General features: G+C 31.6%; 1 protein-coding gene across 2 annotated transcripts; it reads right to left on the bottom strand.

The window, feature by feature from the left end:
* Positions 1–10,231: 10,231 nt before the first annotated feature.
* On the bottom strand, positions 10,232–14,639 carry LOC122591308 (auxin transporter-like protein 2). Of its 2 annotated transcripts, none has more exons than XM_043763561.1 (9): positions 14,303–14,639; positions 13,989–14,184; positions 13,530–13,715; positions 13,307–13,419; positions 12,788–12,971; positions 12,582–12,679; positions 11,828–12,035; positions 11,335–11,592; positions 10,232–10,689 (listed from the first exon to the last, which is right to left on the bottom strand). In XM_043763561.1, the coding sequence occupies exons 2-9, from the start codon at positions 14,151–14,153 to the stop codon at positions 10,480–10,482; spliced, it is 1,422 nt and encodes a 473-aa protein (XP_043619496.1). In that variant the 5' UTR covers positions 14,154–14,184; positions 14,303–14,639; the 3' UTR covers positions 10,232–10,479. The 2 variants fall into 2 exon arrangements, with proteins under 2 accessions (XP_043619496.1, XP_043619497.1); XM_043763562.1 differs by having other exon boundaries at positions 14,450–14,639.
* Between the last annotated feature and the right edge of the window lie 4,696 nt (positions 14,640–19,335).

Below are 19,335 nucleotides of genomic sequence, written 5' to 3'. Positions count from 1 at the left end.
AGTCACGTGAGGGGCTTTTTTGTCTTTTCATCCCATTTTGGTCCATTGCCATTCCAGCCGCTATTTTTTTTTATCTCCATTGCCTTTCTTTTTTGTAATAAATCATGTATTTATAAAAAAGAAGTATATATTTATACATATATATATATATAGAGAGAGAGAGAGAGAGATAAAGAAAGAATGGGAGATGGTGAATTGGTGATAGCAAGTCAGCCACGGTAGTTAGCAGCGGTGTTGACGGCAGTGGAAGGGGTGGCCGGATCTTGATTCTCAAACTAAATAAAGGATGTATTCATATATCTTGACTCTCCTTCTACAACTCACTATATTAATCCAAACATACATCCCTTTCATTTTTTCAACATCTAAGCATTCATATAATTCCATAAGAGAAATAAAAAAAAAAATTAAGAAAGAAAGTATAGAAACACGCTATCCATCGATCGATCTAGAACAGATCTCGGTTAGGGACGGTCGTTGACGGACATGGAAGAGGTGGCCGAATCTGGTGGCGCCGACAGTGATGGGACCCGATTTGAGGCATTGAACCTGACCGAAATTTGTTCTTATTTCTTTGAGTAAATTACACTTTTCGTCCCTGAAGTTGACACGTTTTTCACTTTTGATCCCTAAACTTTAAAAACTACAATTTTGACCTTAAAGTTGGCCAATTTTTTCAATACTCGTCCTTTGGCCTTACGGCGTTAAAAAATGGTCGTTAACATACGCATGTGCTAGACACGTGAGGGCACCAATGTGATTTCACCTTACACCGAGGGACGAAAAGTGAAAAAATAGCTACATGAGAGACGAAAAGTGAAAAAATAGCTACTTGAGGGACGAAAAATGAAAAGCATACAAATAAATTTATTCTTCCATTCTTTCTTTTCCGATCATCTTTTCCGATGGAATTTTCCGACTAGACATTTTTTATGTGCATGTTTTGTAATGTGCTTAGTAGCTAACTGCATTGGTTAGTGAACCACCCATTTAAACCCTTATGTTGCACTCACTTTTAGTGCAAGAAACAATAGAAAACATATTGTCATTAGCCTGTTCTTTGTTAAATCTACCTAAATACACACATTTCCTAGCCATACCGATAGTCGAAGTCCTGGTGGGTCATTGGTTGCCTATGCTTGTGGATGGTTTGGGTACCTTATTATGTCGGGTTGGGATATTCTCATTTAATGGGATTTCGTCATGATCTTGGATCGAGTCTAAATTGTTCATCTTAGCATTCTTATCAAATGATTTGTCACTGTTTCAACATTATTAAGAGAATACCAATTAGTCAGAGTAAAAGTAGCTCATAAAAAAAAAGAATAAAAGAACTGAAAAATATAAAAGAAAAAAAAATGAAGAAGAGTTTGGGCTGTCAGTTGGAATTTCTCATTTTAGGTCAAATCATTTTTGTAAGTTGGTACAGTTACACCAGCAAAAGGATCTTGGAAAGTTATAATCTTCAGTTGTTATTAGTAAGTTGGCAAGTTTGTTTAAGTCAACGGTGGTTAGATTTGGTTGATAAGTTGTTTGATTGTCATACACCACAATGGTGTCGGTTTTTGATCGTTTTATTAGGGGTTATGGTCGGGAGAACTTCTTGGGATGTGGACCGTTGGCAACTAATGGCATGGGTTTGTTTGGACTAGACTATATGTGAAAAATTTGTTAAATGTTGTGTTAGTTCTTTGTTAACACTAATTGTTCACCCAAATTTCCACACCTTGTTTAAATACCCTGTTTAGCCCTAATGTTACAACCCTTAGAGTCCTCTCTTCTGATAGACGTTATAGGGCGCAAGCGCCTTGGCGATGTAGGAACGAACCTAGTACAAGCCTATGGTTAAAAGAGTATGCATCACGACTTGTCTATTGAGTGATTATTCAAATATTCAACCCCAAAAGTAAGTTAGCTGGAGTAGGATAGGCGAGATATCACTTGTTCGTTTCATTTGTGCTTAGTCGTGTTATTAAGGCTTGTATATCAGTCAAATATTGTCAAACATTCCGGTTTTCATTTAAGATTTAAACTGCCTAACCATGTATTCTCATTTTTTTTTATTATGGTTGAACTTCTTTTTGATTACTGAAATGTGGTTCCATGATGTACCAAGGTAATTTAAGTTTTGAAGTTTGGATTTGCTTGAGAACAAGCAAAGCTTAAGTGTGGGGGGATTTGATGTGACTCATTTTATACATATTTCCCACGTTGTTTTAGGTCATTTATGCTGCACTTATAGTCATTCGTACATCTATTTCGATGCTTTATGGTATGCACGAGTAGTTTAAGGTCCATAACAAGTTTGATGGAAGAAAATGGTTAAATAAGGCGTAATATGAGCTAATGGATGCTTCCGTACGAATTCCGAGGATGATAAAATGAAAAAAGTTGCAGTTTCAAAGCGTAACTCCCATTACAAATGGATAATGGCCATTACGAAGATCAAGGAATTACAAGGGTTCTGTAACTCCAGTTACGGTTTCTGTAACGGCAGTTACAAGCTTCTTCTTCAATGGGCGTTACAAATACTTAACGGCCGTTAGTATCTGGACCGAATTGATCAGTACTATCGATACAATATGATTTCTTTTAATATTATTTGTGTTTCCTTGGTTATTATGAGTGGCTAAATCTTATTTGCACCCGCTTGGGTAGTGAACATGTCATAGGGTCGTTGTGAATGTTACTTGCAAACATTGAACAAGGTTTTTACGTTTAATCAAAGATCCATATTTATTTTAGTTTAAATATTGTTTTCATCTTTTATATTTATTGATTGATAATCGTAATTAGAAGTTCGGAAGAAATCTATGACATTGTCAATTGGTTTATTAAAAGGTTGATCGGTCTATAATTAGCCTAAAGTTGTTGGAGTTCGGAAGAAACTAACGATAAAGATTTTAAACGATTAAATTCATTTTGAATGTGTAAACACTTATGATAGAGGAATCTGATTAGGTGAATAAGTAGTTCGGAAGAAAGCTTTTATAGGTTAAATCGTAAAAATCAACTCAGGATCTTAAGGCTTAATTCTTTTGAATAGAAATTAAACGCGGAAGCGATAACTATATTTGGAGCAATCAAAGTGTCCAGTATAACGGAAGTTCGTCTTGTCTATCTTTTGAGTCGTTCAACAAATGCAAGTAATGTTTAGATCCGATGATTGGCATGTGAGTTGATCCAAGTGGGTGTCCTTTTAAAGTATTGTTCGAAATTCAACAACAAAATATTCTCTTGCGATTAATCCTACGGGATTACTGACTTTTCAACTAACTCTTGCAAAGTGGCAATTCGGTCACAAAACCCTCTTTTAATCTGAATCACTTTATTGTAACATTTGCTTAATAAGTCCTTGTGTTCGACCTCGGTTTACCAAGTCAACTATATTGCATACGAACGGGTTCACTGCCCGCAAGTGTGTAGTAGTTAGTAGCTAGATATTTCGTGTTTATAAATTTAAGACTAGAAAATACACATCAAATTGTAATTTACTCTATTTCTTTTGATTCTTTTTTATTTTTTTTATTCCTAGATGTGTATGCATATGTGAGGAGTTCACTGTGATCAGATTGAAAGTAAATATATATGGTTAGTACGTATTATTGGATGAGTGGCAAAAAAAACCCGAGCTGATGGGAAAAAAAAACGTCGAGGATGAAAATTGCAAAAACGACAAACCATATGGATGATTTTTGCACTTAACGGGGTGAAAAGACAAAAATGCCCCTCACGTGACTTGCATGTAAGGGGGTTAACAGCAAAGTTATAACGGCAGGGACGAAATGCAAACCATGGGGATGATTTTAGCCAAAAGTTAACGGAGAGGATGAAAAGTGAACAAACGAGAAACCACAGGGACGAAAAAAGTATTTAACTCTTTCTTTTTTGTCGATGTAATAAAATTCATTTGGTGCATCAAATATTACCCTTCCTTCTAAATAAGTTAACTAGTCTTTTTACCCGGGCGTTGCCCCGGTTATAAAACAAAACTCTGGTGACAAAAGTTAAAAACATTAAGCCGAAAACAAAATTTGCGTGGCAAAAGTTAGGAAAACAAAAGTTTTGGTTAAAAGTAAAGAAAAAAAAAATTGGTAACAAAATTTAGAAACCAAAAGTTATGTGGTAAAGGACTTAATAAACACAAAGTTATGTGAGAAAATTTAGAAAAGTTAAGAAACTTAAACTTGAAAATAAACTGCATAAAATATCCTTTTGTAGCAGCCGTTAGTTATCCAATCAACACCTGAAGGTAATTAAGGCCGTTAATTTTCTTGGTTGTGTAGTAGCAACTTTTACGTCATCATAGTTTAAAAAGTAAAAGTTATGCGGTAAAAATAAGAAAGAAAAAAACCTTTGATGGGAGAAGCTTAAAAACCAAAAGTTATGTGGCAAAAAGTAACTAAAGCAAAACTTTAATGCTAAATATGAAAATACTTAAAGTTGCAAAGAAACTCCGTTAAATACTCTTTTGTAAGTATCGTTAGTTGTTAACGGTCATTAAATCTAGCATAACATTCGTTAAATTCGTTAGTAATGTTGGTTGTGTTGTTGCTACTTGTATATCATGCATGAGGGGTGTACTTTTAGCTACAGTACCAACCGACCTTACAATTTAATATACGTATAATTACCTTTTAATTCCTATTACCGTTGGAACCACACTTGCAAGGTGATTTGCAAGTATTTTTTTTTTTCAATAAACTTGTACTAGATTTTAGATCTGTGTGCAATATACGGGAGTTTATGACTTATTAATATTAGATATTAGTTTATCATAGTTTCAAAATTAGTTTATTTTTTTTATTAATAAAAAAACTTATCCATATATAAACTTTGAAATTTATACTGAAATACTTACTATGACATAATTAATGATATTAATTTGAATAAAACAAAGTTTTAATATGTCTTTTGAAATTGTACATTGTGACAAATTTATCAATATTTGAATATTAAAAAATCAAAGCCGAAGATTGCGGGCTATATATTAGCTATTATTCTATTTTATATATATTAGCTATTATTCTTGATTTATTATATTGAAATCATTAATTAAAAAGTATAATTAGTGATGGAAAGTAAATAAATGTAAATTAAAGTCAAAATTGAAAACAAAAGTTAATCTTAGGCAGTTTAGAGTTATAATTGGTCGCTAATTTATTATAGCAACTATCTTTTAGTATATTAAAAAAAAAAAGATAAGATAAACTAAGATAATGATAAATGAGTAGTTAATGAGGGTAAAAAGTGTACGTATTAATAAAAAACAAAAAAATGTAAATTAATTAAAAATTTTTAACAAATACTAATATATATAGTATTATTTGGATAATGATTATTAGAAAACTGAATTTTTAATAGTGTATTATATATTAGATTAATAATTCCATCATCTATTTTTAATGTTAAGAATTTGAGAATTGTAATTGGTTAATAAATGGTTAGGTTATTAAAAATTTAGAAATTGGTAGAATTGAAAATATAGATTATAAGAATTATTAAGATTATGTTTTATGAAGAGATAACGGACCTTCATTAAAAAATTACATTATTTAATTAATATTAAAAATCTTGTGATAAATTTTATATGATAGTCAAAATCATAGATAAATAATAAGCAACTGAAAGAAGTATCAAATGGAAAAACGAAAAGAAAAGGCTGTAGTTTTTTAAATTGGATTGGATTTCGAGTATATCATATTAACTAAAGACTAATTTTTATGTTAAAAGACTATTGTATTTATCCATATCATGGTCGACTTATATTAAGTTATTTATTTTTGAAATCAATTTTATTATATTAATTAAATTTATGTTAAAAATAAAATGATGAAATCATCAAAAATTAATTTGATCGAATAAAGAGTAGTTATGATTGGTTAATAAGTTATTAGATCAGTTGTATTTTAGTATATATAAAGATTATTTACACGAAATTAGCCTTATTGTACAACATTTCGAATTTGTGTAGAGGCATTCTTTTTGGGTATTAAACCATGCCCAGGTGACCCCGAGTATAGCCATTAGCAGTTTCTAGTGGAAGTGGTGTTGCTTGGGAGACACTTTCTTCTAGCTATCTACCATCTAGTGGCACATACGTAGCGTCAACTCATTACTCATGATATATGGCTACATATATGGTTCAGGGTCGCTTATTGAACCATGCTAGCTAGCCAGCTGGGTCTAAACCGGCGCGCCGGGGCCTTCATTCCTTTTTCTTGGATTTGCATTCGCTCTAGGTATGGGATAGATTGTTCGTTTGCTTTTAGCATGATGTATACACCGGTCCAGTGCTCAACAAAGGCGCAAACTGTATGTTTTGAGTTTTGAATAGTTGTGGATTTTGCTTCCTTTTTTACATATGCAGCATTGCAACTCTTCTTTAATCTTTACTAAGATCAAGTGTATAGATGCACAATTATTTCTTTTATTTGCTTTTCTAGCAAGACAACAAAATCTGATAAGATAGAATTCAGTCAAAGAATCATATTATCAATAATTAGTTTGAAAATAATCATATACTCCGTACGACTTTTGTAACCAAATATTCAAATATCGTAAATAAATCTAGTAATAGATTTTGAAGATTCTATCATCGATCTCTTCGTTTCCACATTCTTGGTGATTCGTTCAGATATTACTTAAGACTTACGAGTATTATTTCACAAAGGTGCATCGTGTTTGCTAGTAATTATATTAAATAGCCAAACAAATTTTTCAAACAATAATTTATACGGAGTAATCTCTAACGAGTAGCCATTCCGACTTTAATTGGATGGAATGGACTCTTGAGCAGAACATCAGAATTGAAATATTCTATCCCTAATGTTGAATTTAAAAATATATTAAGATAGTTTAAAATTATAAGTAAAAATAATGTACTATTTGACTTATAATATTTAAATATTGTTTTCTTCCCTATTTAAATTTTAATATTTATAATTTAACCAATCAAAATATAATTTTATGATATGAATGATATTTTATTGATAGAGAACATGATCATTGTATATTTTCTAAAACTGTATATGTTTTCACTGTAAATATTTATTTTGAGCCAAACATATAACCGTAGTTGTATGAATTTTTTTAAGGTTTATCAAATTAAATATCATTACATTTCTATTTAGTAGTTTTTAATATAAGATCCCATGAATTGAGCGATGATTGGAAATGACCCCATATATAGGTCCATATGGGTGAAGGGTCATGCATGTTCCACCAAATTGAGAATCATGTGCCTAGTTTGATTTGAATTGAAGTAAAGAAGATTCTGATTTGAGAGAATATAAAAGAGTAAAGAGGGTCACGTGACACCCATGTGAAGTGAAGTGAAGTAATTGGGTCCATAGCCCATTCCCTTAAAAATGATAACTCTCTTTTGTTTAGTAATGTCAACATCTTTGTTTCACTACATCATAGCCCATATCACATTTATTAGCTTGGTCTGCTTTCTCTATCACATAAAAGAAAATATCCTTTTACCTATTTATATCAGAATATATCAGCAACTAGAATGAATTCTACCATGTTACCAATCTTGGTATGAATTACACACAACTATACATTTATCCCACCTTACAAAATACTAGGAAAAAAATAGCACTAAAAAAGCAAACATCGAACTCGTTAGCATACTAGTTTATATATAGTCCCGTATAATACACGGAAAACATGGCTATTACTTTTTTATAAACTAGATTTTGACCCGCGTTAACACACGGGGTTCATAAGGCTTTTTACTTAATAACAATGATTTCGGAATATTGGATTGCATAGTAAAAGGGTTTCAAACTTAGTTAAGATTTGAGCTCACAAAGTACTTACAGAATAAGTAGGTTTGACTTATTGTATGACTACGATATGATTATTAGTTTAAATTAACTATGTGAACTTATGAAGTCAAATTATAGATAGTTCATCAAGGTTTGACATATAACTTTGATTGAGGTGGTAGATTTACTCTAAACATTCAAACTTTTATAAATAAATATAAAGATAAAAAACATACACCATTTTATAAGCTCAATTGGAAGTCTTGAGATTTTTTAAATTAGAAAGTCATATATTGTTCATGAAAAAATTAAACCTAGTCTTTCCATCAAAATATTTCTAAAAATTTCAGTGTCAAATATTTACAAACTAAAATGGGAGGTGTTCCAAAGTTAGAGCCAATATTTTGTATTCTTCATATACTCTACTTGTTACTATTTCAATAAGTTTATTTTTTTTTCCTAAATAATAAATGACTTGTATCATCTTCAAAGTTGAAGATGGAGAATTGATTTGACCTCCAAAAGTCAAATTACACCAAGTAGTCGAAAAGTTCACCTTGTATAGCTTGCATATAGTTTATAGCTGATTACTTATATCCAAGATAATTTGTCATGCTATTATAAGTGCACCTTGTATAGCTCGCGAAGAAATCTTTGCTTTCAAATCCTAACATGCATTAAGATTATGTAATATCATCTAGAAAACCAAATCTCATCACAACATATGTTACTCAAAAAGACATTGAAATTTGAGGTTGATGACACCCAAAAAACGTGTATAAGCTAACAAATAATAAGCAAAACAATAAGAAATCAAAGTTAACAAATTGAAAAATAAATAAATGATACAATATGAAGTTCAAATTAAAACAAACTTTCAAATTAGTTTAAGAAAAAAATGAGTTTTTATAATATTGAAGTTAAATGATGATTTGTTAAATTGAAATGTAAAGTTAATGATTTGTTAAATATTCATGAAGAAATTTGATCAAAAGTCTGTGATTTGTTAAATCAATTTTTTTTTTGTTTAGTTTTTATTTAACAAACATACTTACCATTGTTTGAATATCAATGACAAATTTTTAGAATTGACTGATGATGATATTTTATATTTTAATTAATCTGTCCATTACTATAATGTTATTTGTTATTTGTTATGATAAGCAAGAAGAATATAGAGTATATCTTTGATAAGGATTGGATTTTAGTGTTTGTGATGTAGGAGGCCTAAAAATAAATATAAATATTATAAAGGATGTAATTATAAAGGATATAATTTATAAAGGGTGTAGTTGCAAATTAAAAAAATGAAAATAAGTTGAATTGAATCCAGAAGGTGACACGTAGATAATTGAAAATGAATTAGAATTATCTTTGAGTTAAAGTCGTAACAGAGTAATAAAATGTGATCGCGTTGCTTGATTACTCAACAATAGGCTATAGTAAATCGAGTGACGGGTTATGTTCAAAACGCGGAGTAGCATTGTCAATGTTAAATCATGTTATAAAGTAAAGTAAATTCGGCGGTATATATAGAGGAGATTGAGAGGTAGACAATCTGACCCTTACGTAATGGTAAACGTAATGGTAAAGAGGCATCTGGTTCTGCGTAAAGTAAAAAAGAACATCCAACCTTGCAATGAGTAAGGATTAGACTCGGTATTAATCACTTAAACCAAATTTTGCTTGTTAATTGGTAAGGTAATGTAGTGTTAAGGTAATTCGATCAAACAATTCTTCTAAAGATACATACTCGCATAAATTTGAAAAAATATTACTTTTTTTTTTTTCAGGGGTACAGAGAGTGTCTAAACAACTCATGTTAGAAAGCCTTCTCACCCAATACCACTTAAGAGGAAAAAAATTTTTTACTAATTCGTCTGAAATCACGACAAGTAAACCCTAAACCTTAAACTATCAACCCAATTAAACCCTTATTTGATTATATAAAATTACGCTCTTGGTTATATTTATATATATCTAATTTAGTTATTATTATAAATAGAATAATCGAAATGATATTAAATAGACTTGTAAATTATTCATCACAGCAACTGGCAATAACTTGATGTTTTATTTAATTATTGGTTGCCATGTGATAAATCTTAAAAGTCATCTGTTAGTTTTATTAACACAAGCTACATATAAAGATATAGATCATAGATGTATAGATTTTAGATGCAAAATTAAATAAAAGATGTTATCTATATGACAAACTTCACTCCATACAAATTGATCATGTTCCGCCAATACCATCAATCATATCATTCTCATTTTACAACACAATGTAACGTCCTTTTTCTTTTAGTTGGGTATTTAACATCAGTATCCCACTTTTGATTTCTTCTTTTTTGTTGTCCTGATAATATATATCACCTTTTTATTAGATAAAAGGACACTTTTGGAACATGGCAAGGTAATAATGAGATATGCCTACCCAACAAAAAAGAATATAAGAAAACTAAGCAACATGTATTTAATTAGCCAATATTTTGAATGCTCAATCATCACAATTCTTCACACTAATTGTAATCTACATTTTAGATATATGATAATAAGAAAACATATAGAAGACACATCAAATGCAGGGGAAAAATAATTTAGGCTCCCCATCTATAATACAAAAATATAGAGAGAGATCGAGAGAGATACAGAGTGGGAGAGAGTGTGAATCGACCCGATGGTTTTGAGTGGAGTCATCTCAATGCTTTGGGGGGGGTGGTACTGCCGGTTTGCATTGGTAGCACTTTGCAAAGAGACCGAAAGTATCAACTTGACGTATAAAGTTGGTCATGCTAGCCCATCCACCAAATCCAAATCCAACCACTAGAACCCATATGACGACGAACGCATTGATCACATACATTACTGTCCAACTTGAAAGAAAACGAGGAGGCTTCTCGGCAGCATTCTGTAGTCAAAATGTAATCAATATTGATATCTAAAGCACAAATAAGCTATCATTTCAATAGCTTAGTATCAAATGATTGAGTTATACACAAATTTGTAGAATATGCTTTTAGGACCACATATAGAAGACTCAATTAAGATACTCTAGTTGTCACCTCTTCTCATGGGTCACAACTGGTTTTAGTTGTAATAATAATAAATTCAGACCATATAATTGTCACTACTAAAAAAATGAAGAAAATGTAACAAATAATTCAAAGACTCCTAGTACACCATATAACTAAATGAAAAGGACTTGCTACCTATCTATCCATATCCAAGACATAAATAGGAGAGTCCATTTCATCCAATTGACAAGTATACTCCTAAAGTTTAGATAATTACGACAATGCCACTAAAAGAAAGTAACCAAATAATGTTTTTCTTTTATGGAAAGTTACCAAAAAATGGCCAATGTGTGATTAGACCATTTGGTAGAGGCATTTGCCTCTTCGGGTTAAGTCCAGGGTTCAATCCTTGGCATGTAATTTATTTTTTATTTTTGGTAAAGCTTTTGTTTTTCACGACTAGTGACCAAAAACGAAGTAATCTCAAATAAAGAACATTTCTGTTAAGCGTTAATATTTTGGATCACTCGAAATTATACCTTGCGAGCAGAAGCTGTTCTGTAGGTAAGCATATGGGCAAGAGCAGGGATAATGTACACTGTGAAGCTAACCAAGAGTGCCCCAACTGCAGAATTGATTGGTCCAAAGAAAGGGAAGATTATAGCCAAGAACCATATGGGTATGACCACCGGCAGCCTTACGAGTGCACGTAAGCACATGCTCTTTGTGTCGTGCATCCCTATCACCTTCTCCCAAACAAAGTACAATGGCGTGCAAGCAAATCCAAATGTAATGAACTGTTCACGCAAACAAGTAAAAATGTAAGTAAAAATGTCCATTATGGTTTTATAGTGTAACTCTTTAAATTGTAGGTGTATTTACTATTTAGTATTGAAACTTTGTTACAAAAAAATATATATTTTCCAACATACTAGTAGTCATAAGGGGACTATTGGTATTGCTTATTATAGATGCTTAACTGATTATAGCAATTTTAAATATTTGCATATACGCAATTTCAAGTAATTTGACCTGATGAATCAGCATGAGAATAACAGCTGCATCACGCCATCGGGTCTTTGGGAGGAGGGAGAAGGCGTTGGAGTGATTGAGCAACTCATCGCCAAAAGCCCAGTAAACGGCAGCAGACGACGGGAGAGTCAATGTGAAAACATAGAGTGTGGCAAGAAGGTAAATATACTTGAACTTTCGGGGTTTCCACATAGCGTGCATAATTTCTCTGTTAAATAAAAATTAAAAATTAATTTAAATATTGAAAACACTAGAAGAAGAAAGGGTATTCTTTCACACTACTTTCCCATAAAGAAGAAAATATTCTGGTAAGTGTCCAATTGATTAGTCATTAGATGCACACAACTTTAGGAATGTAAAGTCATTTACAATTACAATTTCAAATAGTCAAAAGTCTATTTTGCTTTTACAAATCTCAATCTTGTACAAAAGAATACTTTATAGACGTTATTTGTAGACATATATATTGATACAATCATAAACAAAAAGATAATTGTTGGGATTGAGAAAATAGGAATTATAAGTTCACAACACCAAGAATGATTTTTCATTGTGTACCTTTTTCTCTTATAAAAAAACATTGTGTAATAAAATAAGCTACTAATGTTTTGCCAGCACAACAATGCATTGATAATGTACATCATGCATTAAAAATGGTAACCAACCATGGGTCGCCATCATCGACCGGTCTTACAGCCAAAGATGGGGGAGGTAAACATAAAAATTAGATTTGAACCCAAAACGTTATACTTACACAGTGACGGCATGTCCACCGAAAGTGTACAAGATGTTGGTAGCTCCGGTAAAATACAACACCAACTTCGTTGGACCAGAATGTACTACCCCATCAACCTAAATTCAACAAAACATCAAAATAAGAAATGAGATACATATTCCATATTTCTTTTCTTTCCAAATAAATCAATTATTGTACAATGAGAGAGAAATTTAGAAATGCACCTGGCCATGAGTTAAAGCAGCAATAGCCATGTACCAAGCAGTGTAAGTAGTCATAAAAAGACCAAGAAATGACCAAATTCTATAGTTATGGAATGAAGGGATGAAGACAGTTGTTGCACAACATGCTCCAAATATGTATGTCCATGTCCTCTTGTCCAAATTGTCATTTATATAGTAAATGTTACTGCCATTGTAAATACCATAAAATAATTAACATAACCGATTTTACATTTCAACTTTATATATGGCATACATACTATCTAAAATTTTAGATTAATCTTTTTAAATTTTAGATCAAATATATACTATGTAAACTTTCTAATTTTAAGAAGCACCGACAAATTAAGAAAACAAAGACATCATATGTTCATATTTGATCCAGTTTAGTCAAAAAGAAAACAAAATAAGATAATAAAAAAATCATACCAAAAATCCAAAATACCATGTTCTTATGTCCTAAAAACAAAACAAAAAAAGCAAAATTATTTGATTGATATCAGTTATACAAGAAAGACATACCTTGCGCAAGCTATAAGTTGTATAACAGAGCCAAAGAGAAGAAAAGTGCAATTGAAAGCCAGTCCTATTGCTTTCCAATATGGACCCAATAATCCATCAAGAACTTCAAACCACTACAAATTACATAACAAATAAACAAAAACAATTCATTAATTTTATATTAATCTTGATTAATTTATTCAAAAAACAAAGTCATATAGTAAAAGTCAAAGAAGTAACAAACCTGTATGACATGGTTTTTGAAATTTACATTTTCCTTTTCTTTTCTACTTCTATACTCAATATAAAGTACACTTATAAGATAAGCAGTCCAGCTGCCAAGAAACCCATAGAAGATCTGAAATACAATCCCTGATGCCATTCCCAATTGAGAGAAAGAATATGGAAGTGTTAACAACACTTGTGCCACCTATATAACATATACAAACATATATACTTTCAGTCTACACTATTTATAAAAAAGAAAAAAACAAAAACAAAATCTATGATTTAGATTCAAAATCATAAAAGCCCAAATTGTTTTTAATCTTTTAATGGTGCAAACATAACATAAGCCCAATGCCCAGAAAAAAAAAGATAGAAATCAGAAATTGTTTTTTTTCTTTAAATGGTTAGAGATTAAAGAAATTATTTAACAACATAAAAAAAAAAAAAGATAGAAATTGTTTGTTGGAATGTTTACTTGATTTGAAGAACAACTAAACCAAGCATCCCAAGCAGAGCCTCCATGCCACAACAAATTTGCCATACTGAAAGAATGATCTTCTTTTTCTTCTCCTCCATTTTCTCCATTTTCATGCAAATTTGATGACACTATTGATTCCTCTACTTGTTTCTCACCCGACATTTTTTGTATATATATTTTATATTCAAAATACCTACATCAAATTGTCAATAGAAAAAAATATATATATCAAGATTATGAAGAAAAAAAACAAACAAATATTCTAAGATCCAAATACATACAAACAAAGTTTAAGAATAATTTGTATTTACCAAGATCTCAAAAGATGTTGTGTGTATGTATATGTATGTATGTATATAGAGACAGGGGAGTGTTGTTGTGTGGTGAGTACAGAATAATAATGGCAAAAGTAGCCGCTAAAAGATAATGCACAAAAACTTAAATGGGTATGATGATACTTTTTCCAAAAATTCTGCAGGAAGCAGGAAAGGCGGCGAGGAGTAGTGGCAGCGGCGGTGGGAACAGAAGGAGACACACTCTGAGAAAGGTGTTAAATAACCATAAATTTTTTATGGAGAGAGAAGTGCAAGAAAAGTAGTGTGGGAAGGAGGGACTTTCTGTAGTAGAAGTAGCATTTACACTTCACAAGTCACAAGTGTGTATAGTGTGTGTATTTATATATTTAATTTAAAAATGTTATGATTCATTATTAAGATTTTGGAATATCATTTTTTTTTCGTTTTTTCTTTCCTTTCGTTTTACAAGATTTGACCATTGACATGCTCTACTAAACTAAAAATGAAAACAATGAAAGAAAAAAAAATTTCTCAATATTACCTCGATAATGTATAGAGAGGTTAAAATATACATAAATTTTATCTATACCAAAATAGAAAGATTGCTTCAATTTTTTACTTAAGTAGTATCTCTTCAACTTTTTGCTTCGGATGAGAATCAAATTTATAACCTCTGTCTCCACAGGTTGGATTGCTTCCAGATGCGGAACTAGGATTTTAAATTGGAAGGGGCTCACATTTTTTTTTTTAACATTATAACAAAGTCATGTTGAGATTGTCACTCAACACACCGGTTATGATTCAAGAACACACCAATTAACATATACAGAGGTTGAAGAACTAAAATTGTTATTTTCCAAACATTTACATACTATTTAGACTATAAGAACTAAACATAAAAGTGGGCATCATTCACGAAAATGTACGAAAAAAAAAAATTTGGGCTTGCACGACAACAAAACAAGAACATGTATACTGAAACAAATTATGCGGCTCTTTCTTTGCATATTTTGAAGCAAAGTTGTCAATAAACACTTAATCATCCATACTTTTCACTATGTGTAGGCTTTTTGAAAACTTCTTTATAATGTAATAGCTTCTTTATTACAAAATCAATGTCAACTCAGTATTTTAAACTATAGAATGTATCCTGAAAACATGTTATAAATTTTATATCGTACAAAACAAAATAAATATAAGGTCTCCCGAGACAACGTCCGAGTGACATATCTCATTTAGATTAATAGGCTTTAAAATTCATTTTTCTATCATTAGATACTTTTATTTTTTATGAAATTGGGCTCTTTCTTTCTATATTGGCCATGATCAAAATCTATCAAACTTATATTACTCGGCTACATAAGTCGTTAGCCTCCCTCCCCCTCCTTCCCTCCCTCTAGTACATTGGTCCGACAGTCGTGATATAGTATTCCATAATATTTGATAATTCTTGGATAAGGAAGTGATATTCGTACCATTATTTTTGATTAATGTACCACAATGTACATTGTATAGCTAACTGTACAAGTCGCTAATGCATAAATGTGGTACGTTTATCAAAATAAATGGTACCAATATTACTTCCCTTTCTATATACCCGCATATATGGATGACCAAAATTTCCCAAGTTCCGATCCCGATCATGGTATTAGGGGCTGCCTTATGCCAATACTCATTCCCACGAGGACTAATCCTAATCAACAAAACATTAGCAAAAAACTATCCAAGGATTAATCGTCATAAATCCAACCTTATAGTTATACCCAGAACTAGTCTTGGACCAATCTTTTATTTAATTATACACAAAAAAAAAAAAAAAAAATTTAAAAAGGTTAATTCACTCATCTTTGGAGAGATGAATGGGAAGGGACGAGTCCAAGGACTAGTCTAACCCCGTGGTGTACAAGGGAGGATGAGTCCAAAGACTAGTCGTGGACGAATACATATGGCACGTTCTTAACGTCTATATTTGATGGTTTCTACTCTCTAGGACTCATACCAAAAATATTACAGTAGCACAAGTTCATATGGAACTCAGACAGGGACCTTCACCATATTTTGATTATTTTTTAGAGTAGTAATACGAGTGTCACGCTCAACCTTATTAAACATACATTTCTATTTTTAGTTAATTTAACTACTGATGAATTTTTTCTAATTGAACCTCATTTTACGAAAATGAATTATCTAAAATTGGATGAATATTGCAAAAATCAGACAGATCGACTTAATGGATGGTCCTTTCTCTAATTTACTCTACTTTATATTAAATGAACTTCTTGTACTTTAATTCTTACTATCATTGTACCCGCGCAATGCGGCGGCGGTGACGGCGGCGTTGGTTTAGTGGTGTCGGTGACGGGTGGTGATCGATGACATCGATAATTGGTGTCGAGTGGTCTAACCGTGTAAGTTGGTACAATGCATGGTGATAGTAGTGATATTTTTGAAGATAAAAGTTTAAAGTGTAAATTAATTCATTAAGAGTAATTTTGGTAATATCTAATAACTCTTTCCTTAAGGGTTGTTTATTAAGGGCAATCTAGTAATTTCTCATCTAACTATTTTCTAACCCTCTCCTAAAATAATGGGATAAATAATCATTATAAAGGAGTAATAGAAGTAATAGATAATAGATAGTACGTGTCTTATCTCTAAAACTGGCAACGGATATACCAGTAGTCTATTACCAAGTTATTAGCTTAATTATTTTAGTACCATGAAAGTGTTGGGATAACTTGACTACTTGAGGAAGCTATACTTAAAAATCTAAATAGACCACATAATAAATTAGGTTTTAGAAAAATTATTATTGATCGGACGGTTTAAAAATAAATAAATAAATAAATAATGATTTTTAACAAAAAGAAAAAAAGAAAAAAAAATGGGTAATTTCTATGTATATAAAGATGTCCAAGGGAAAAAAACACGCTTTTATAAATAATAACATATGAAAACCGGGTTTAAAACAAGTTGTTTTAAATAACATTTATCTAGCAAACTACACAATGCACAATGGTTTTTTTAAATAACACTTCTAAATTTGGAAGGTGTGGATCATTTGCTCGTATAAGGGGATCTAGCTTACATTGTCTTAACCGGATCCGTGCTAGAGAGCCATTCAACCTCAATACCTAGTAGGAGGAGAAACTCTCAACTAAACCGCCCGAAGGCACGATAATTAATTTGGATAAAACCCTACCCCTTCTGCAGGACTCAAACATGCTTCACTGGAAAATTTTATTGTGAAATTCCCTCAAAGGTCCTTCCCATGTCTCGAACTTGAGACCTCCAGCCAACATGTAAATGTGGTGCTCAACCGCTGAGCTATAATGGGAAGTACAACTACCATTCTTTTTAGGTGTGAATTATTTGTGAATATAGGAAGGTCCAACTTATGTTATTTTAACAGACATCACACTCAAAAGCCCCTGACCAAATAGATCTCTAGTTTAATGTTTAAACCCTTTAATATGAAGTGCTATTACTCTGAGATTTAAAGGGGAAAATTTACCCAAACACATTGTAATGAAAATTAAATAACTCTTGCATGAATCACGATTGTCGATTACTTTCGAAGGAGTAATATGAAATGGGAAATAGGTCTTTGGCGGCCAGCCACGCGAGCCATCAATGCAACTAAACGTAGCACGCGGTCCATCAAAGCTGACCCCACTTCATCGCCGGCTCACCTTGCACGAAGATGCTCCCTTTCATTATATTGCTTTATATGCATGTATCGGATTGAATATATGTTTTCTTTGCATGCTTTGTCGTGAAACTTAATTTAACTACTCATTTTTTTTTAACTAGCTACAAGTCTACAACTATTCATTTTAATATATGTTTTTTTGGTTTTATGCTACTTATATACGTATATATATACTCAACCAATCTTATCTTATTTAGGTATCTTATGTCTAATCAATTGTGAAGTCAAACTTTTTCTTAAATAATATGTTTAGTGGTTTGGAAACTTAAAAAATAAGAGAAAAGAAAACACTTGGAGAAATCAATAAACTAATTAAGTTTTGTAATTTTAACATCACGGACTAATAACATTTATTTCTCAACGGCACCCCGTTGATTTTTTCTTTTTTTAAGTTTTGTTAATGATTATAACTTATTAAGGGTACATTAAAATTTATACCTTGTTATGTAGAGATTTAGTGGGTGGTTTTAATGTATTAAGTGTTAATTCTTATGCGTGTAATAACCTATTAATAACAACCTATAATACTGTTATTATCATTTTTTTAAATTACACTTTTAATTACTTAAAAATAAAAATAAAAAACTACAGGTTCGAATGGGATGTGGACCCTCACAAAATTAGTCCTTTAGGTATTAGTTAAAAGACAATGAAAACCATAAAAATGACGTAGTTGTGTCAATGGCATCACTTAAACGATGAGAACCGCCGCAAACTTTGTCATACAATCTCAAACTAGGCCACTAGGGGCGGATTTGTGGATGGTGTACCATGTAGGCATGTACCATATACATGTGTATACTTGAAAGAAAAGACAATCAAAACACTTTTTCCTATAGAAATACCATGATGATAACCTAAGACCTATCTTTATAAAAAGTTCAAGCCACGTCCGACACCGGACTTAGCCCAGACGCTATAAGCACGACCGACGTTTAAGCCGGCGTCCGTACCTTTCTCCCATTCTTAGACGCGGTGAACAAGAAGCATGGGGGGCCTGATTTGATGTTTGAACGTTGCAAATTAAAAAAAAAAAAAAAATTTGAAATCCGGCCGTTGCATTTGAATGCACCACCCCCCCCCCCCCAAACTCTTTTTTCCGCCCTACTATTTAAACACCACCCTTTTATTCACATTTCACCACCATTTCCTTACATTTCACTTTCATTTTTTAATTTCTAATTCAAAAACTATATTCTCTTAACATTTCATATATCAAAATGCATAGGAGAATGAACAAAAACCAAAACTAATACCAAAACACTATCGATCAAGATTTTGACGCGTTGCTTTTGAGAGGGATCTCTTCCAATGGGATCTCCCTCGTCCATCTCAT

Source organism: Erigeron canadensis, chromosome 3 (genome assembly GCF_010389155.1).
Source record: "Erigeron canadensis isolate Cc75 chromosome 3, C_canadensis_v1, whole genome shotgun sequence".
In the NCBI taxonomy this organism is placed as follows: Eukaryota; Viridiplantae; Streptophyta; class Magnoliopsida; order Asterales; family Asteraceae; genus Erigeron; species Erigeron canadensis.
Note: the sequence above shows the minus strand (reverse complement) of the source record. Positions and strands in the feature narration are given on the sequence as shown.